This window comes from Zalophus californianus, chromosome 7, assembly GCF_009762305.2.
Source record: "Zalophus californianus isolate mZalCal1 chromosome 7, mZalCal1.pri.v2, whole genome shotgun sequence".
NCBI classification, from domain to species: Eukaryota; Metazoa; Chordata; class Mammalia; order Carnivora; family Otariidae; genus Zalophus; species Zalophus californianus.
The window spans coordinates 99,253,322-99,274,605 of NC_045601.1; the positions used below are offsets into that span (position 1 = coordinate 99,253,322).

A 21,284-nucleotide genomic window follows, 5' to 3' on the forward strand; every position below is an offset into this window, starting at 1 on the left:
CAAAAGAAACAAGTGAAATTATTTTACTAATTTTTATTTAACTCAACATATCCAGAATATTATTTCATATGTAATCAATATATAAATTATTAATGATATACTTTATATATTATTTGCACACCAAGTCTTCAAAATCCACTGAGATTTTACCCTTACAGCACATTGTATTTGGGACTAGCCACATTTCAAGTGCCCAGTAACCACATATGGTTAATGGTTATACACCGGATCGTGCAGATTTAAATACTTAAAGTCATACTGAAAAGTTTAGTGAGAAACTCTTGGAGGGGAGGCACTTCTTAATTCTAGCTCTTTATTCATTATATTCCCTCTCTTACAAAAATCAACAGGAATGGCAGCATCAAAGAGGGGAAGAAATCACTGTGATATTTGTGAAAAGAGGAGAGGGGGTCCAGGACTCTCTTGATGGATCTATGAAGTGTTTATGGACTGCTTGAATATTATGAAGTCAAGAATTTTTTTGGCAACATGTGAAATCAATGCCTTTTATCAGAAAGACCTTAGGATTCAAGCCCTACTTTGCTCTTGACCTGTGGTGTTCGCACACATAAGTTTCTTAATCTCTTTGGAACTGTCAAAAAAAAATTTAAAAGACTTTTTATTTATCTATTTGTCAGAGAGAGAGAGAGAGAGAGAAAGAGAGAGAGCACAAGCAGGGGGAGCAGCAGGCAGAGGGAGAACCAGGCTCCCCGCTGAGCAAGGAGCCCGATGCGCGACTCAATCCCGGGACCCTGGGATCATGATCTGAGCTGAAGGCAGCCACTTAACCGACTGAGCCACCCAGGCATTCCAGGAACCATCAAAAAAAATTTTTTTTAACGGAAACTAGGACTAGATTATCTATCAATGTCCCCTCCACGTCTTGAAGTCCTATGAACCTACAATTCTGAGGAACAAGACAGAATTTTTTTTTTTAATTTTAAGGACTTCCAGTAAAACAATTATAACATGTTGCTGAAGGATCCAATCTTTGTAGTGGATGAGTGGATCTAGACGGTGAAAAGTGAAACCTAGGAATCCTTGGTTAGCTCTGTTTCACAGGTGCTGGAGGAAATTTGGAGTGGTCATGTGGGGCTTCTGGCTTTGGTAGTTCCCAGTTTTTGGTTCACAAGGATTTCCACTTTCTGCCCTCAGATCTCTGCTGTCTGAAGCACACGAGGGTCTGTATTACCTGGAAGTGCACTCTGGGGGACAGGTGGTGGGCAGCCCGAGTCCTGGATCACGAAACAACTGTACGTTCAAGGTGGGTTCTAAGGATGGAGGAATGTGTCTTTGCCTCGTCTGAGGGTGGTAGGCTTGTGCTATCAAGAAGCAAGTTATAAGTCAGCCAGAGTCTGCTTTGCCAGGGTAAGAAGAAAGGTGGGTGGTAGTTGTGAGGTGTCTGAGACGATACCAACGGAAGTTAAGTGTGGAGCCCTTGTATGTCAGGTTCTGTGTTTTATGTACATTAATTGGTGTTCACAACAATTTTATGGGGTAGCTATTTATTATCCTGGTTTTACAGATGAGTGACTTGAGACTCAGGGAGATGAAATAATGTGCCCATCTCATCAATAATTTTGCCTATGTCATCCAGGTACTAAATGGCAGAACTAGGATTTTTTAAAATTAGTTTAATTTTTAATTTTTTATTGACATATGATGTCCTATTAGTTTCAGGTGTATATCATAGTGATTTGATATTTTTATACATTACAAAGTGATCCCCATGAATAAGTCTAGGTTGCCATCTGTCATCACACAGAGTTGTTACAATGTTATCAACTATATTCCCTCTCCTGGGGGGAATGTAAATTGGTACAGCCACTGTGGAAAACAGTAAGGAGGTTCCTCAAAAAAATTGAAAATAGAAATATGATCCAGCAATTTCAGTTCTGGATATTTATGTGATGAAAACTAAAACACCAATTTGAAGAGATATATGCTCCCCTATGTTTATTATTTATAATAACCACAATATGGCAGCAGTCCAAGTGTCCATCAGTGGATGAATGGACAAAGAAGAGGGGGTATATATACACAATGGAATGTTACTCAGCTATAAAAAAGAATAAATCTTATCATTTGTGACAACATGGACGGAATGAGAGGGTCTTGTGCTAAGGGAAATAAGTCAGATAGAGAAAGACCAATACTGTATGATTTCACTTACATGTGGAGTCTAAAAGAACTAAGACTTGAACCTCCATTGGAGTTTATTTTTTAAAAATTTTGGTTATTTATATGTCACAGAGAGAGAGAGAGAGAGAGAGCACAAACAGGGGGAGCTGCAGAGGGAGGGCGAGATGCAGACTCCCTGCTGAGCAAGGAGCCCAATATGGGACTCGATCCCAGGACCCTGGGATCATGACCTGAGCCAAAGGCAGACGCTTAACTGACTGAGCCCCCCAAGCGTCCCCCAGCATTGGATTCTAAATCTTCATCTAAATTTAAGCCCATGAGGAGCTGCAAAGATTATCATTGGTCAATGTTTCATTTCACAGCTGCAATTCTCCTAAGTCTTAGTAGGGGGAAGGGACTCAGAGACCCAAGTTCTACCTTGCCCTCTGCTTCATGTGATTTCTGCTCCTCTTTCTAATCCTAGATTGAAAGGGCATTTGCTGGTGGCATTCTCCAAGTGCAGAGCTAAAAGGAAGCAGAGAGTTTATGAGTTAATGCCTAACTTATGTTGGAGAAGCAATATGTGTACTTGGTCTTAATTCTATGTTTGGTTCAGCCTATTGTCCATTTCAGGTTGGTTTTCCACTAATCTCTGAAAGGGTAGGCCTTAGACTTTTCATAAAAGGCTGAGGTTTGACAGAGCTCTTTGTCATGGTTGTCCTTCCCACAGGGTGCCTCCGCTGAAGAGTTGTTCATAAAAGTCTTTGTCATTAATTAATGCTCCTTTAGAACAAGACTTCATCCCCTAAATTCATCCCTGTTACGATCTACATTTTATACAGGCGATTCATCGACAAATTTGGAATTTGCTGTCAGTTCACATTTAGCAACTTGTTTCTCGCTCCCAGAGAGTCTTGTTTTCTGGAATTTTGCTTCTGTACATATGCAGCAGAAAGAAAAAAAAAAAGATCATTCTTTCTTATTAAGTCCCGCACCCCCACCTCTCCACTGTCTGTGAATGTAACAGAAGACGGATGGCCAAGCACCCTCCCTAATCACCGTGCTGTTTTTGGTTTTGATGTTCCTTTCACCCCAGATAGTAGTGTTCCTACTTATTAAAGATTGGAAAGGAGAGCAAGCGGAGAGAGGAGAAGCACTTCCTAAAATTGCACATTAAAGAAAACAAGTCCTTGAGTGCTTCGCCTAGCTTGGCGAGTTGATGAAAAATCACCAGGGGACGCAGTTAATGAGAGGCATTCCAAGCTAAATAAAACACGGTGTGTCTCTTTGTTTTGGGACTGGGACTGGAGGAGCTGTGAGTATTAAAAATTAATTCCATCTCGCAGTCCACTTCAAAGAGCCGGCTGCGGGCGCTGACAAGTTTGAACAACTCACAGAAGGTTTATGAAGCAGTTGGGGGCTGTGGCTTCACTCTCCTAATCCTCTCCCCCTTCTTGCTGCCGCTGACCTCGCTGGCGCTCAGGGATCCGCAGGCGGGAAGCTTGATTTGGAAGCTCATTAATTTTTCACTTTGTCCTGTCTCTAGCTTGCTGGGTGAGCGGGGCCTGTTTTCCTTAGAAATGTACCATTTTTATGTTGTGTCAGCTCAGAGGAAATCACAAGGGAGACTCTTTCTGAGGTTGAACTCTGAGCCGCCCCAGCATGCCAAGGAACAGGAAGGAGAGTGATCAAGGAGTCACTCTACTGCCCCCAAGCTTGGGGTGGAAGGCTCACAGACTGAGCGCTAGCTCTTACACTGCAAGCTGGAAATCCAGAGGGATGTTTCCTTATTTGGTTTGGACTCGATTGTTCTTTTGCCTCAGTTTCTAATGTCTGTGAGAAGGAGTAGTAAGGCTGCTCTACCTCCTGAGGCTCCTAGGATATACTTCCAGTGGAAATGACAATGGTATGAAAGGTGCCCCAGTGAGAGGTGAGGGCCTGGGTGTGGGAGGAAGGTGGGAGGTCAGGGTAGGGAGTGCAAGTTTGGCAAGTGTGTGTGGAATTGCATTGTTCCTTATCTTTTGGTGAGATCAGAGCTGCTCCCGATCGGTGATGTCACTACAGTCTTACCTTGACCTCCTGACTGTACATACTTCCTGTAACCTGTTCTCTAAACCTCTCCCTTAGAAAGGAGGACACTGGCCTTGATGGCAGGCTGTACAGCCATGTGGATCAATGCCTAAAACCCACACTTGCCAGGCCACTGTCAGCTTTGTTGAAATGTCGTTGGCTCTCCCCTCTGTTTCGGGCTGTCGATGAACAATGGCGTTATTCTTCGGTGATATTCTCCCTGGGAAGGTGGACTCCTGGAATGCTGGAAGCAGACCAAGCTAAATGATCTGCTGTCCTTGGATTTGCAAGTGGGAAGCAGTGTAGTTTATGGGGAATGAAGGCAGTATGGGCATCTAGAGGAGGTTGGGGGTGAGGGTGGCTGGATGGGGAGACCAGGTCTCTTCTTGAGTGCCATTAGCTCATGGGTCAAACTTTGGCCTGGTCAGTGCATCCTTCTGCCTCTCTTTTCACACTGGCCCTGGCTGTGAAATGCACTAATCTTGGGTTAACCCAGATGCCTATAGGAGAGATGGAATTCCAGGACTTGTCTTTTTCTCTCTTTTACTTACAAGCATCATATCAATGATCTCACAGGGGAGATCTACTCTATTCATTCACAAAGATTTGAATGTCTTCTCTATCCCAGGCTATGCACAAGGATATGACTGTGACTGAGTCTGGCATCGTCCCTGCCTTTCTGGAGCTTATAAATAGCAGAAAATGGGCTTTGCAGGGAGGGGGCATAGAAAGATGATTTGGAGTGCCATGACCAGGCTTTCCCCTCTCCCCTCAGCGCTGCTTCCTCCTTCTCAAAGAATAAGTTTCCTTGCCATTCCTTGAGTCATTTGCATCATTTTTCTCCCAATAGGCACCGTCCATTTTCCCAACAAACACCTCACTTGTCTTTCTACCCAACTTCCAATTTTTTTAGCTCGCTAATTCCTGTCTATGTGTTGGGTGATAATAAGTTAAGTGGCAATCCTTTCAATTTAAGTAAGTGAATTATTGTCTAGAAAAATTAAAAAATCCTTCAAGATTCCAAGATACGAAGTTACATAATGGAATTTCTCAAGCCTGGCCTACCTACCTTTCTTTCTGGTAAAACGTGTTCCTGGGTATGGCAGGTGGACAGGTAGAAAGAAACTTGCCAAAGTTTGGACAATATGGTGCAGGGCAGAGAGCTCTGGGACCTTGATAAAATTCCCTTTACCTCCCGAATGGAAGAACTATAATAATATCCGTCACCTCTGCTTCACAGATAGATTATGGGGATATAAAGAAATAGATGTTAGTTGATTTGAGGAAATGTAACCATTTACCACCTTAGACTAATATTCGATGAAGAATGACTTTTGCTTCTTGTTTGTGGTCGTGATATGCTAATGAAATGCTCCCTTGTGATGATCTTTCCTGAACAGTTTTCCAGGGGGCAGACACCCATTGTTTACCAAGTTACACCACCAAGTGGAGCTCCAGGTAAGGAATATCCTATTAAAATAGGAATAATTATGGATCCCTTTGCCAAAGCTATTGTAAACTCTTCTATCCAGGTGGGTGCTGTCTATAAATGGGAGCATTGAGCTTCTTCTCTGATGCTGTTTTAAAAATGTGTCAACTTCTGGTTTAATTTTAACCGGGTTTGGTTTCACCTCTGGGCACTTTTTGCTCTGTTACTTCACTGATAACAAAAGAATCCAAACATGAAAAGAGAAAGAGGCCAGCAAAATCAAACCAGTTACTGCCAGGGAATGGAGGAAATAGAAATCATCATTGCTCTTAACTTTATAATCACCCACATCTCATAGCAAACCGTTATGGAACCTTTCTGTGAGCCAGGCTCTGTTCTAAGCTTTTGGCGTGTATTATCTTGTTAGATCTTCACAAGAACCTGATGACATAGGGACTATTATTCTCATTTGCAGATGTGGAAATGAGATACTAAAAGGTTAAGCAGCTTGCTTAAAGTCGTCTAGTGAGTGTGCAGCTGGGATTTGAACCCAGACAGACAGAATCCAGAGTGGGCAGGTATATCCAACGTTTTGCTCTGTGCTGAGTGGTGGTGTTGCATACTATATGGAAGGCCAGGAACCCTGATACTTATCCTGGGGGCTTGTTTATGAGTTAGAGGACACACACACACATGCAAATGCCAGGGGCTAGAAGAGAAGAAGAGAGAGAAAGAAGAGAGAGATTTACATAGAAGAAAGGATTGCAGCTAAGAAATAGATTCAAGAATTGCTAAGCCTGCCTTACAACTAAGTAGTAAGCACACCTAGGATTATATATGATTTGCCGTCTGATTCTTGGCAAATTCCTATGTCTATTTCAGATTTTTCCTTTGTTCAGGGTTTCCAGATGGTGTAATTATGGGAATACAAGTTGCTAAATGTTTATATGTAGTTGTGTCTAAATGCATAAACTGATAAGAGTTTTGAATGGCTGGACTACTCAAGAATGTCAAAATGAGTATCTGAGTTGCTGCCAAGTGTTTGTACTTGTGTGTGTGCATGCGGTGTGTATAGGCACAGATTTTGTAGGCATGTATTTAAAGATATCCCGAAGAATATGAATCTGGCATGATTTTATTAATGCAGGTTATTCAGAGATCTGTTTCTTTCCATTTGTCTGAATAATCAAGGCATGATCATGTTTTATTAAAAAGAGATGTGGTCGGAGAATCACATGCAGACATTTGGGTCCCTGCTGCTTTGGTGTTAGAAAGCACTTGTTTCGACGGCAGAAGTCCACAGGGTGAGGGATGAGGAAGGAGCCTGCCATCAGAGGTGTGAAATGGGATGCTGGCTCACCCAGATCTGTCAGGCCCGTTTCTCCCACCCAGTATGAGTGCTGCACCCTGTCTCCTCCACCTTCTGGGGAAATGACTGGTGGCTGGCCTGGTTGGAGTGGAGTGGTCCCTCCAGGCAGGATCCACGCGGCGGCATCTTTGAAATCACTTTCCAGACAATTACTCTCATTTCCTTTGGGAAGCCTGCCCAGGGTGGCAGCCAGGGAGATGGGGGAGGTGGTGAGGACAGGAGCGGTGACGTTCCATTAGTAGTTGAATTTCTGTCTGTGGTTAACAGTCTTCCACTGTGACACAGAATCGCCCAGCACCGTGGGCAGGCTTAGCCATTTCTCAGCCTCCGTTGGGCTTCTATTTTAGGAACAAGACAAAAACTCAGAATTCCCAATTTCTATAACTTGTTACCAATTTTTAAAATTGTGCCCATCAGAGCTTGAAATCATGCCCACCAAAGCCAGGAAATCAATAATTTAGCTCTATTAAAATGAAGGGAAATTATTTTGCCAGTTGTTATTAGGAGTGGAGAACTGCAGACTCGAGGGTTTCTTCGTGTCTGTGACCTTTGTCTAAGGCATTAGGTTCCCTCCCTTTCTACCCATTCACTGTACAGTGGCTCTCATATTTCCTGGAAGGTTCCCATGGTTTCACTGCCAGTCCTCCAATGACCGCATCTGAAAGCATCTCAGATTAATACTACACAAGCATATTGTGAAGGGAACGACTTCTTGGTAATGTTCTTTTGTGACTTTGAATGTGGCCGTGAAGAGATCCCAAGTCCTCAGCATTCAGTGACCTCATGAGCCTCCTCGGCGCTCTTTTCTCTTCCATCTTTGAGGTTTTACTTATTAGCCAAAACCTCTCTCATCTCTTAATGTGGTTTGTGATGCTACAGGATTACAGCACAGATGGTTAAATTCTCTAATTATTTGGCAGGCACACATTTCCAGGTCGTGGAGTTGTCTGGTGAACTTTAACTACATCACCTCACTGTGGTGCGTTTGCTTAAAACTTTGCCTCGTGTAGTTCCGCAGAGGGGAGTTTAGGTGCTTTAAACGATGGAACAAAGCAGCTCATGTAGCATCCGGGAGGGGCCCCCAAACTCTTTTTGAGAGAGTTGCATCAGATTCCTTTCTCACCTCTTTGTGAGCAGAGCAGGTAGGGGCAGTACCGAGAGTTGCTGAGAGGGGATTGCTGATGCCCACACTTCCTCTTGAACTTGAACCAAAAGAGGGGAGTATTAAGGAAATGCTTGCCACCCAGTGGAAATCCCTGTGAGTCACATAGAGGAGCTCAGCAGTAGAAGTCATCCGTTTGTCAGGGGGCAAGGCAGACAATGACTGTCTGCAGGTCCCCAATTTGCCCTATCTTTGAACACAGACATATTGGTTCCATGAATGGGATGAGCCATTGCCCATCCTTTAAGCCATAACTCTGTTCTATTTCATCTCATCCCCTCCTTTCTTAGTTTGCATCCATTTGGGTCATCCTTGACATTTATCTTTTGTACTCTGAGGTATGGAAAAAAGTTTAATATCCCGAATACCCATCCAGGTCGTGGGATAGGCACCTCCTGGGTTGTCCATATTAGCAAGTGTCCAGAGGAAAGTCTCATGAAATGCGGAGCACCCCAAGGCACACGGTCCTTAAATCCCACGTTAGGTGGATGGTCTACACACAGCCAAGAGGGTAGAACAAGGCAGCGTGTGGAAACCGGCCCCTTCCTCCTGAAAGCCTCGTGGGACGGTGAGGAAGGCCTCTTATTGCTTCTGTGCTCCATACATAGATGATTAAGCCTGTGATTGCAATAATTGGTTATTTTAGCCTTTCCAACGGGTAGTATTGATCACCGGATCATACTTGGGGCTCCTTTCCTGTTGTACAGTTTGTGAAAAAGCATTAATATTCTGACTCATGGCCAGTTTGGCCGTATTAAATAGATGAAACCAAAAAGAAATAGTTTATAATTTATCGTTGGAGCTAAGTCTATTACATTTTTAAAAAAATCTTCTTAAAACAGGAAAACTAATACATGTGTATGGCTGGATTATCACTGGAAGATCAGAAACCTTTGATTTTGATGCTGAGTACATTGATAGGTAAGTGTGTGTTTCGGTGTTCAACTAGTTACAAATATGCTGGGTTGCTTCCTGAGACCAGCTTCCCCGATAGCAATAAATTGTGAGCAGTTGGCACAGAACTGCTGTTTTCCTCTTTGCAGTTTATGGTCCCTGGTGAGCTGGGCTTCAGCAAACTTTGTTAATGTAATTGCAACTGGTCGATTAAGTTGGTCCATTTATTTACTGACAACTAGTCACTCTGTGCTCAGCGTGAATCGTGCTGTAATTGCATCTGTGGGTTTTCTTTTTCGATTCTTACCCTTCTCCCCCTTGTTTCTCAGGCTGAAATAAATTTTTTAAAAAACGATGTGTGAACCCAAAAGACCATTATAACTTCCCTGTTTGGTTGGTATGCGTTTGTGCATTTAGAAATTATGTTAGTGTGATGGGAGGAAGATGCGGGAGAAGGCACTGAGAGCCGTTGAGTTTTACTGTTTTGTGGGAATGATTGGGATTGCCAACATGACTTTCTTCACCAGAGACTCTTGAAACAGAAAGTGTTACTATTAGATCATGTGTGCTAGGGAAAGAGAAGAACCAGAGGGAAAGTGGTGAAGTTGTAGTCTTTGGCGGAAGCTCTAAGCACCTGATTATGCAACATCTGAAGTAGTTACTGTGAGGATTGATGAGGTAAAGGGAATCTAGTCTTACTATAGCTGAGCAGATTCTATATACTGTGTCTAATTTCCCTCGTACTCCTAGAGAGGATGGGGTATCCTCCTCTGTTCGGTTCCGTCTCTGTGATTCTGCCCTAGTTGAAGAGGACATGATCTGGCTCCTCTAAGGATCTACATTTCTGGCATTAAGTCGTGGTCAACTTGTCTTGAAAGGAAATGACTCTTTCTGTGGAGGCTAGAAGCCCCAAGGGCACCCTTAATAATATGTCACATTCACTGCTTGGTGCCATGTCAGCCTGGGTCTGGGATACAGCATTTGAAAGGTGGAACAAAGACATAAACTCCACAGTGGTTCTGTGTAGACCCAGGAGAGCCAATGTGGACATGATGAAGATTTGGGGGAAAAGGGAAATGCTCCTTCTGCTGTGTGAAAATGTGGACCATGAAATAGTGCTGTGCACTCCTACCTGCAGGCTGAGAATTGATTCAACATTTCCTCAGGGGACAGGCTTTGGCCACCTGCAGAATGCCCCATAAATCCAGAGGAGAATGCTCAGAACAACGTTTCCTGTGAATGTTGCCAGGAATGTTTACTGGGAGCCTTACGCTATTGTCTCATGTCTTTTTTCCCCCCATTTTTTATCCAGCCCATTGATCTTGGAAGCTCAAGGAGACAAATGGGTCACAGCCTGCTCTCTTGTAAACAGGCAGACAGGAAGCCGGTGAGTGTCTTTCCTGCCTACATACATGCTTTTAGGTTCTTCCATGTGGGTTTCTGTCTCTCTCTCTCTCTCTCTCTCTCTCTCTCTCTCTCTCTCACACACACACACACACACACACACACACACACACACACACAATCTATTTTTTAATATAGACCACCCATAACTGATGACTGCCTTATTTTTAGACTTACTGGAAAATACATGGTAATTGATTCAAAATGCAAATTGAAATGGATTCTGAAAACTTTCTTGAAAACAAATAGCTAATACTAAGTGCTCATTCTAGGCCAGGCCCTGCTCTAACACTTTTACATTTAAGTTACCCAATATCCTTGTGAGGACAAATGGTTATTAGTTCCACTTTATAGATGAGGAAACTCAGGCACAGAGGGGTCCAGTAACTTGCCCAAGGCCTTGAAAAGAGAAAGTGGTAGAGCTGGAATGAGTATCGGGGCTGACTAGCCAGACTCTAAGTTCATGCTCTTAACCACTCCACTATACTGACCAGCCAAAGGGAGGGGAAAAAAAAAAAAAAACAACTAAAACAACTAAACTTTGTTTGTTTATGTATTACAATGAATTTTTTAAAATGAGTGTCTACATGCTTACAGTTTAGCTAACCAACATTTTGCTGGATTTTCACTTCACTCAGGATTGAGTAGATTTAACCTTCTCTTGAGGCCATCAAAAGAATTATACTCTATAGCTTAGTTTTATAGGACTGGCATGTTGTAGAGCCAGACTCTATAATGTAGTTTCTTCCTGGTGTCTTCAGTTTGTTTGCTCAGTATCTTTCTTTTGTGGGTTGACAATTTTCTCCCCAAATTTTTATTTAAATTCTAGTTAGTTAACATATAGTGTAATACTGGTTTTGGGAGGAAAATTTTTTTTTTTAAATATTTTATTTATTTATTTGACACAGAGAGAGAGAACACCAGTAGGCAGAGTGGCGGGCAGATGGAGAGGGAGAAGCAGGCTCCCCACTGAGCAGGGAGCTGGATGTGGGGCTCGATCCCAGGACCCCAGGATCATGACCTGAGCCAAAGGCAGCCACTTACCCGACTGAGCCACCCAGGCGCCCCGGGAGGAGAATTTAATGATTCATCACTTACCTATAACACCCAGTACTCAACACAAGTGCCCTCCTTAATACTCATCACCCATTTAGCCCATTCTCCACCCATCTCCCTGCATCAACCCTCAGTTTGCTCTAGAGTTAAGAGTCTCTTATGGCTTCCTTCCTTCTCTTTTTTTCCCCTTCCCCTATGTTCATTTGTTGGTTTCTTAAATTCCACATACGAGTGAGATCATATGGTATTTGTCTTTCTCTGACCGACTTATTTCACTTAGCATAATACCCTCCAGTTCCATCCACATTGTTGCAAATGGCAAGATTTCATTCTTTTTTATGGCTGAATAATATTCCATTGTATATGTATTCCATATATATATGTGTGTTTGTGTATATATATATATACATATACACACACACACACACACACACACACCACATCTTCTTTATTCATTCATCAGTCAATGGACATTTGGGCTCTTTCCATAGTTTGGCTATTGTTGATAATGCTGCTATAAACACTGGGGTGCACGTGCCCCTTTGAATCACTATTTTTGTATCCTTTGGGTAAATACCTGGTAGTGCAATTACTGGGTCATAGGGTAGCTCTATTTTCAACTTTTTGAGGAACCTCCATACTGTTTTCCAGAGTGGCTGCACCAGCTTGCATTCCCAAGAGTGTAAGAGGCTTCCCCTTTCTCTGCTTCCTCACCAACATCTGTCTTTTTCCCGTGTTGTTAATTTTAACCATTCTGACAAGTGTGAGGTGGTATCTCATCGTGGTTTTGATTTGTATTTCCCTGATGATACGTGATGTTGAACATCTTTTCATGTGTCTCTTGGCCATCTAGACATCTTCTTTGGAAAAATGTCTATTCATGTCTTCTGCCCATTTCTTAACTGGATTATTTGTTTTTTGGATGTTGAGTTTGATAACTTCTTTATAGATTTTGGATACTAACCCTTCATCAGATATGTCATTTATAAATATCTTATCCCAATCCGTAGGGGGGTTCACACTTAATAGGTTTTTTTTTTTTTTCTTGTTAAGAGTTTGCTGTCCTTGTTGTAAAGGTTTTGGAAGGAATGGAAAGGTCTGAAAAAGAGGTTAAGAGCGAGTTAAATTTTGTCTCTCACACTGTGTTTGGCTGATAGCATATGTATTGATGAGAACTCTAGTTAGTACTATTCTACATATTTGCTCCAATGAGTTCATTATGCCTTCGGTATCTGCCAATTTTCACTGACTAACTGGCTTTTTATTTATTTATTTTTTTTACTTTCCTGCCTAAAGAGTCAGAACTTCTGAACTGAGATGTCTGGTAATTCTCACCTCAGGTTTTGGTTCTTTCTCTAGTTACCCTCTTTGGGAAGACCATGGTCTTGGAACTCTGCAGTGCCGTGTGGAAGGCAACTACATCGGTCTGTTCAAGAAGTAACCTAAGTTGAACGTCTTATCTGTTTCTTTTTGTGTATCAGAAAAATACTGTTCCAGAATTGGTTCTCACGAGGATGAGAATAGTAACTACCATGTATTGAGAACTGTTTAAAAAGCTACATGAAACGGCTTAAATAGAAACTAATTTAATCGTCACAGTGAGTGGATTGGTGAGGTTGGTGGAATTATTTTCACTTTATAGGTGAGAAAATTGCAGCTAGTAACCAGTGCAGCTGGTTGTGGGCTTATCACGTTTAGTGGTACTGTAAGCCTGGGCTCTTGCCTGCTGTGTGCTACCGCATTTATCCTTTTATTGTTGGAAGTCAACAGTGATGGTGCTGAGTCTCGGAGGTATTTATTTTGGGCACTGTTAAAGAAATTACAGGTTTGGGTGGTAACTTGGTGATATCTGGAGTCCTTGGGTTTATGGTAGCAATGGCCTGGTCCCGGTGATACAGGCAGTCTCCTGTGTTAATGTCTGTTTCTTTTTGTTACAGGCTCCCAGAATGTTAGTTTCTCAGTATTTAACAAAGGAAAGTAAGTAACTGGAAGTAAGCAAATTTATCGTCACCGTATATTATTGATCTCTTTCTTGTCTTTCTTATATTTTTGAATCTTTTATAATGAAAAATTCCAGAGATACAGGGACAGAATAGCATAATGAAGCCCCCTGTACCCACTTGATTTCTTTTACTTAGGTGAATAAAATTGTGTCTGCCATACTCATCTTGAGGTAATGTAAATGTTTCGATGTGATGGTGGCACAAAATTGTGGGAATTAGGTCTTAAGTAATCTCATAATGCTGTCAATTTAAAACAGTGCATTGTTCCATGAAATGCATTGTGCCATTCCAGGAAATGCCCTCTTCAAGATGGAAAGCATCCAAATTTCAGAGTTTTGGAGAGTGGATTATGATTCTGAATGGTTTCTGCATGCCTTACCTAATGTTCTGACACCATATAATTTGTCAGGGGTTTTCCTTAAAAGCATACTCTCTAGCTGATATTCATCCCTTTGTGGTGATAGTGACACATCACCTAAAGCTCACAGCCCCAGGTATGGAGGTTCTCTCTCTCTTTCTCTCAAATTTAGGAAGGAATCACACTAAAATCCTTGGAGTATCTACTCTAGGCCAGCTCCTTACCAAGCCCTTTCATGTTCATCTTTCCCTAACACTTGTTATGCTCTGTGAAGTAGGTATTATTATCAAAAACTTTCTAAATCACAAAACACATGTTGCCCCATTGGTATCATTCTCTACTCATCAAAGCTATCCAAACTGTTCTAAAGATCAGGGGAAATTGGCTCCCAATCTTCGTTTTAGGTAGCCGATTTAAGAAATGCAATCTTAAATGCTTTTTTCATCTAAAACAAAACTTTGTCTTGGAAGGTCCATGGTACACAAGAATGCATGGCTGGTCAGTGCTAAACTGGACCTTTTCCTGTACCAGACATACTCAGGTACTACTGTCCTCCCTGAACTCCTCGCTCCTTCCCTCACACCTCACTCAACGTTGGATCCTCCTTCCCTTGGGAGATGAGGAGGAGGGGGATCCCTCCTTCCCTCCTTCCCTCCTGGCACCATTTCTCTATAACCATGAGCACCTGAAGCTGTCCCCGCCATAATGATGGGTGACCCTTGGGTTTTGAGCAGAAGTTGCTTGTGTGAGTGTCAGCTTTCATTACTATATTAAAAGAGGCTCAATCATAGGCTTTTATACAAAGTTTGTGGATATAAACTGAATGAAAGAAAGGAGGTCATCCTTGTTCTATGTTCTGAGAAATAACAGTAAAGAGGTGGCGCTGAAAAGTACGAAAGTGTGTCTTTCCAGTTACTTTAACGCCACCTCTGAGCATTCATCCAACAATTTATGACTTGCTGATATTCATGCTCAACTATGGTGTTGCTATCTGATGGGTAAACCTCCGTGCTAAAAAGTGAATGCTGAAAATTGGAAGCTTGCATGAAACTGTGAACCCAATTCTGTAGCAGGAAATTGACCACTAAAGAAGAGTGCTTAGATTTGAGTCTTGACGATGATCATAAAACCACTGAAGACACGTCTGTGAGGGAGGAACACATTCCAGGGGCAGCAGGATCTACCTTTACCAAAAGTGCAAGAAATTTTGTAGGTCATGGGGCAAATGTCATTCACTCTCTAGATAGTCTAATTGTGTAAAAAGCTGAATTTTGACGCTTGCCTTTATTTTCTTTAACCCGTGTAACTAGTCTCTTTGGGAGTCCGTTTGAGGAAGCACCCGAGGGGAAGGTGATAGTGAGGGCCGAGAGAAGCATGGCTGGGGATTGCTGAGTGTTTTACATGTGATCTCAATGTTTATTTAATTCAGTTATGAGACGGACAGTACTAGTCTCATTTTACAGATGAAGACACAGACCCAGAAAGGCAAAGAAACCAAGGGTCCCAATACTAGAAAATGCAGATCTGATTTGAAATCTTACGCACACAGGCAATATGCAATGGGAGGTACACTTTCCTGGCCACCTGACCCCAAGCTTCCTTGTGACTGTGCCTAACACAATTGAACCCTGAATGCCACACAGGCTGACAGGTATCTCCAATCACACAACTATTTCATATTTCCAGCACCAATGTCTTCTTGGCATGAGGCCTCTCAGGCCAGAACTTTCTCAAAGCAGGAGAGGTTGTGGGAGACGGGATGTGGACAATGACAGAGAGCTCTTGGCAGAGCTCCCTGAGGACTGCCATTCAATTACTCCCTGAGTTTGGTTAAGTCGCTTAGCTTTTCTGAGCTGTAATTAAATATCTACAAGCTGGACAAAATGGTGTCTGTCCTAACTCCAAAAGCTGTCAAAAAAGGGAGATGAGCAAGAGTCTTGGGATTCATCTACAATTTTCCTCCCTTTTCTTGTCTCTAATCCATTCAGTTACCAGTTTCTGTTGGTTTTACCTCCCATTGATTTCTTGATACGGTTTTAGATTACTATTGCAATTAGACCTCCCATCGATCTCTTAAAGATGAGGTATCTGCTCTATCTCTACAACCACTGCCTCAATTCAGAACCCCATCATCTCTTGCCCGGCCTGCCAAAGTGGTTCCCAGGGGCCCCTATCTGCCATCTGTCCCCTGAATGGTCCTCGCTCTACATCGCCACCACCATACCCTACACCAAACACACACCCGATGCCTCTCCTCTGCTGGCCGCCCTCTATAGAAAATGGTACCACGTACCAGATTCTGGTCTTCTCCTCATCTGCTCCTGCTCCATCTTTCCCTCTTATATTCCAGCGACACTGACATGGGCTTGAAATGCAACCTCTCTCCACACTCAGACTATCACTTGCTTTATTTAAACACCCTTTCCCTTCTCTCTCTCTCCTTCACTTGGCCAGTTCTAATTCATGCTTTAAGATTTGGCTCAGGAGTCATTTCTAGAAATTTCTTTCTACTCCACCAGACCCTCGCTGCACTCCTAAACCGCCCCTGTGCATTTTCATGTGCTTTCTCTAACCACTTGCCCAGGATGTCATAATTATACTGTTTCATGGGCAAGAGCATTATGTAAGAAATGCTGTGATAGACTCCAAACCATTCATGATTAGCTTCTTTGTATCTTCAGTTTATTGGAGAACACAACTCCTCTTTCCCCTGGAGGGAATGGAACTTAGAATGGTCAAAGTTGGATCATAGGAGAAGAAAGCACCAGAAAATCTTACATCCTGGGGGCTATGTGGCACATGACAGTGGGGTTTTGAAGCAGTCAGGAGACAGCATGGAAGAACACATGGAAGACAGCATGGAAGGTTTGAGGTGGTGAGTGCACACAGGGGGAGGAGCATGCAGGATGGGGAGGAGGGCAAGGCTCCTGAAGACGATGGTGGGATGCGTTCTTTTGCTTAGTGCAAACTGCAGACTCATAAGGGTGAATGAAGCCTTGCCTGGTGCTTCCAAAGTTGATTCCTCTGTAACGTATAACCTACTATTCTGTAACTTATACATCGAGTACTTGAATTCTGGTGACAGATTGCCTAAGAAAGCATCATGGTATGTAGGGATTTCTGCTGACAGCGTGAGTGACTGCATTCAGTCATTTTCAAATATCGATCTTATATGTATTATTCATATTGTTATAGATGAGTCCTTATATGTGTTTTAAATGACTATTACTAGAAAAATTTCCAACCGTTGCTCATCTTAGAAAAGTTCAAGTAAGGAATACATTGTTGATAGCTTTCCTTCTATTATTATATTATTATTTGGGTCACATTCTGGTCTATATTTGGAAGTTTACTTTTTTTTTCCTTTTGCAGAAATACTATCAGTGTTTCCAGAAACTGGGAGCCTTGGGGGAAGAACAGACATCACAATTACAGGAAACTTCTTCGACAATCCTGCCCAGGTTACCATAGCAGGTAACTAAGTTGAAATGGCTGAAAATAGTTCAGAGTTTTAAATGCTGCAGGAGATTATGTATATCTTATAGCATGGTGAGAGTGGGGGAAGCAATTTTTGCCTCTTGCAACTCATGCCATCCTGTCCTAAGATATTTGACTCATTTGGTTGAGATCAGGTGGGATTGCAGTCCTGCAGGAACAGAGTGTTCTGCGGACACACATAATTCACGGGCAATTCCCTCAGGGGTCCTCATCCTGGGAATGAAGAGAAGGGGAAATACAGCTGCCTCTTCACAAAGGTCTCTCCTACTGAAAGGCAACATCTCTCTCCACCCTCCTTGCTTAGCCCTCTATATAAGCTGGAGTAGACAGGCATTTGCTATGCAGATTCTTCTGGAATTCCCTCTTGGCTAATCCTTTTGTGGGACTCTTCTAGAACCTTCTGTTCTGCCAGGTGGGAGGCTCCTCCAGTTGGTGATGTCAAGGATGCAGGAAAATGTCCTCACCATCTTACGTCACGCTTACCCTCCCATGCTCAGCTGAATGGTTGGGTGCGTTCTCAGTGAACGGCATTGCTTTGCCTGGCTTTCTTTATGATTACTCTAAGCTGCCCTATGTCCTGTTGCCCTGCGCTCTCCCTTTCCTGGCCCCCCCCCATTTGGGGGGACAACGTTTGCTATGTCACCCACGTCCAGTTCATTGCCTTAGAGTAGGAGCCTGTCAACTTCAGTGTGGTTGTGTTGTCCTGCCATTACATCTATAGACCTCTTTCTCTCTTTCTCTCTTTCTTTATCCATTTATCTAATTAAAGAGTTCTCCTCAGGTATTCCATGTGATATTAGACACGTGTCTCCCAGGAAGATTGAGTGCACCACCAGGGCTCCAGGAAAAGGTGCAACGCTCACTGCCCCTCAGGCAGGTAAGGAAGTCATCACCATGACTGTTCAATGAACTCTGGTTACAACCACGAGGGACGGGGAGGAAGAAATGAGTGTTTGCTGCCTCAGCTGTTTGATTGGTTAGCTCAGTGAGCTCTGGGCCCGAGATACCACTGTCAGGGCTTTCCTTTCAAAGGGGCCCTTAGCTTTGTTCCGATGTCTCGTGACACTGTACTGCTAGCCCCAACCAGACGAATGGCCAGTGGGGTTCAGGGGAGGCCTGACGTAGAAAGCATAACTTCAGTCAAGACATTGTTGTAGCTACTGGTGGAAACCCCTAAGCTGCCTCCCTCCACACCATGGGTCAGTTGGGAGCCCATTGTCTAAGAAGACCAGAGCATTCAAGTGCCCTCTCCTGTGCTCTGAATGATAGCAGCAAGCAAGGCCAGGGAGTGGGGCGCAGTGGGGTGCATTTAAATGCCATTTCTTCTTCCCTCTGGGTGGCTGCCTGCTTCTTTGAAAAGTAGGGATGTGTTGTGCCATTCCCTCAAGTTGATGCCTGAAGTGGGCAGAAATGGGGCAGGCAAGGGGACAGGTTCCACATGTTCTTCTCTGCAGATGAAGAGCACAGCGCTGGAGCACTTTTCTGGAAGCTCAGGTGTAGTTAGGGACCGAGGGCGGTTGGCGGGTTACGTAGCCTGGAACCATGCGCTGCGCATCTGTGGTCCTCACCGGCCCCACGGGGGCTGACTTCACGGTTCAACTACAGACAGGGAGCTCAACTCCAGAAGCTCCACACTTACAGGGAAAGTAACCCAGCGGGGGGAGAAGCCTTTCTAAAGAAAGGCCAGTCAGGTGTGAAAACGCATGCAAAGCTTTGGCTTGAGCATTCTCCAGGTCCCAGATCTGCCATTTTTAGTCAGGGAAAGCTCCCATCCCAGCAAACAAAACTACTGAAGCAGGTGATAGAGAGGATGCGTGTTTCCTCTCAGGAAATAGAGAGCCGCCCCTCTTCGAGTGGTTCCTGCGTTAGCTACTTGGGTGATGGTAGGATAATTTCCTGAATGCAGCTGTTTGTGGGACTTAGCGTCCTTTATGGAGACCTTTTGAAGTTTTTTCCATGAAAGGAGTCCAAATCACTATGTAAAGCAGTGGTGCTCCTAAAGCAGAGGGCATTTGACAACAACTGGTTGGTACAGTGGAAATGGTGGGGGCGGTGTGGCTGGTCTCTCCTGACGGGAGGCCAGGGGTGCCCAGAACATCTTTCCATGCACAGGGCAGGCATTAAAATAGTTCTCCAGTAATCCAAGTACTATTTTAAAATATGCTCTTATTTTTCTGCTTGTTCCTTATCTATTTCCTTTTTTTTTTTTTTTTTGGATTTCACAAGGAACAACAGTAGTAGTTTAAAATAATAATGATTACCTCAGCGATCCTTTATTGAGTACTTAACTATATTTCAGGCTCTTTGTGTATATATTTTAAGCTCCCTTAGTCTTTTTTTTTTTTTTTGCCAGAATTATCAAATTGACTCATTTTCCCTCCAGCCTTACTGAGATACAATTGACATATAACTCCATCTCCCTTAGTCTTTGGTGCATGATCTCTATTTATTGTTGTCCCCATTTTGATGCACAAGAAAATGAAAGCATTAAGCAGTTTGCTCGAAGCTGCACATGTAGAAAGCAGCAGAGCTGAAATCCGAATCCACAAATGGATGATTCCCTAGCTGCACCCTCAGTCCAAGGGGGCAATCATGTAATATTGATTGTACATGTACCTTTGGTGTCAGGGTTTGCTCAATATGAAACAAGTTAATCAGTAGAGTATCACTGAAATTATCATGTAATGACAGCACACCACATAATTTGTTCCATGTGTGAGTCCACACATTGGGGCCATGACATGTGAAAAATTCAAGGATTGCTGATTTTCTGGGAAAAAGGGGTTGTAGGGAATAAAATTCCCAGGCTGAACTAGACCTTAAAAAATACTGAGGGGGCATCTGGGTGGCTCAGTTGGTTAAGCGTCTGCCTTCAGCTCAGGTCATGATCTCAGGGTCCTGGGATCGAGCCCCGAATCAGGCTCCCTGCTCAGCAGGAAGCCTGCTTCTCCCTCTCCCTCTGCACTCCCTCCCCTCATGCTTGTGCACCCTCTGTCTCTCTCAAATAAATAAATAAAATCTTAAAAAAAAAAAAAAGATACTGAAGTTCACTCCTGAACAAGAGAAGCCAAAGCGCACGATTATGTTGTCCTACTTTACTCAATCATAGCGTTTGTTTGCTTGGTCAGTTCTCCCCATGCCTGGCTTTTCCTTCCCTGACACTCCCATTAAAAAGGGCTCCCTACCCTTCTGTGGTCCTCTGAGAATATTTCCCCTTTGTGCTCCTTATCAAGTATCTCTTTCCAAGAGGCTCAATCCTACAGTACACAATATTTTCTGCTTTCCAGAACATTTGTGTTATCTGTAGAACCTCTCACATGACTACTCCATCTGGGTCTCGGTGGACTCATCTTTGTAGAGAGTATCTGGATCACCTTCACTCTGTTATCTGAGGTAAAGTAGTTCCCCAGTTTGGGGACGAATGTCCTCCGATGTGTATGAGGTATGCATGTCTTACAGGCAACCGGGGGCTTCTGTTTGAAGTCGGAGATGCTGTCGAGGGCTTGGATCTAACTGAAGCCACCCCTGGGTACCAGTGGCAGATTGTCCCGAATGCCAGTTCGCCGTTTGGCTTTTGGTCAAAAGAAGGACAGCTCTTTAGGTATGCTGTAGGAAAAGTGGGAGTTCCTATCAAAAGTGTCTTTCCTGGCCTAGGGGAGACCAGGAGACAATAAGCAATGAGATTTCCAGGGGAGAAATTCGAACAGCCACCGATTCAACAACAGTTTGGCCACTGTTCTCAACCAGTGTCCATCATGCTAGTGCAACACAAGCCTTTTATAGGTGCACATGAACTTCTTTTTTTTTTATTTTTAATTTTTTTATTGTTGTGTTAATCACCGTATATTACATAATTTGTTTTGGTGTAGTGTTCCATGATTCATTGTTTGTTCATAACACCCAGTGCTCCATGCAGAATG

At 43.2% G+C, this 21,284-nt stretch overlaps 1 protein-coding gene across 6 annotated transcripts in view; it reads left to right on the plus strand.

The window, feature by feature from the left end:
- The window catches only part of PKHD1 (PKHD1 ciliary IPT domain containing fibrocystin/polyductin), a 471,355-nt gene that overhangs the window by 14,897 nt on the left and 435,174 nt on the right, over positions 1–21,284 (plus strand). For 5 of the 6 annotated variants that reach the window (XM_027602298.2, XM_027602301.2, XM_027602300.2 and 2 more), the window contains exons 5-14: positions 1,156–1,264; positions 5,592–5,649; positions 8,994–9,072; positions 10,358–10,432; positions 12,865–12,929; positions 13,443–13,482; positions 14,337–14,407; positions 17,239–17,340; positions 18,146–18,241; positions 20,824–20,965. In XM_027602298.2, the coding sequence (XP_027458099.2) occupies positions 1,156–1,264; positions 5,592–5,649; positions 8,994–9,072; positions 10,358–10,432; positions 12,865–12,929; positions 13,443–13,482; positions 14,337–14,407; positions 17,239–17,340; positions 18,146–18,241; positions 20,824–20,965 (837 nt within the window). Of the gene's footprint in view, positions 1–1,155; positions 1,265–5,591; positions 5,650–8,993; positions 9,073–10,357; positions 10,433–12,864; positions 12,943–13,442; positions 13,483–14,336; positions 14,408–17,238; positions 17,341–18,145; positions 18,242–20,823; positions 20,966–21,284 lie in introns of those variants that run through there. The other variant, XM_027602302.2, reaches the window with a different exon arrangement.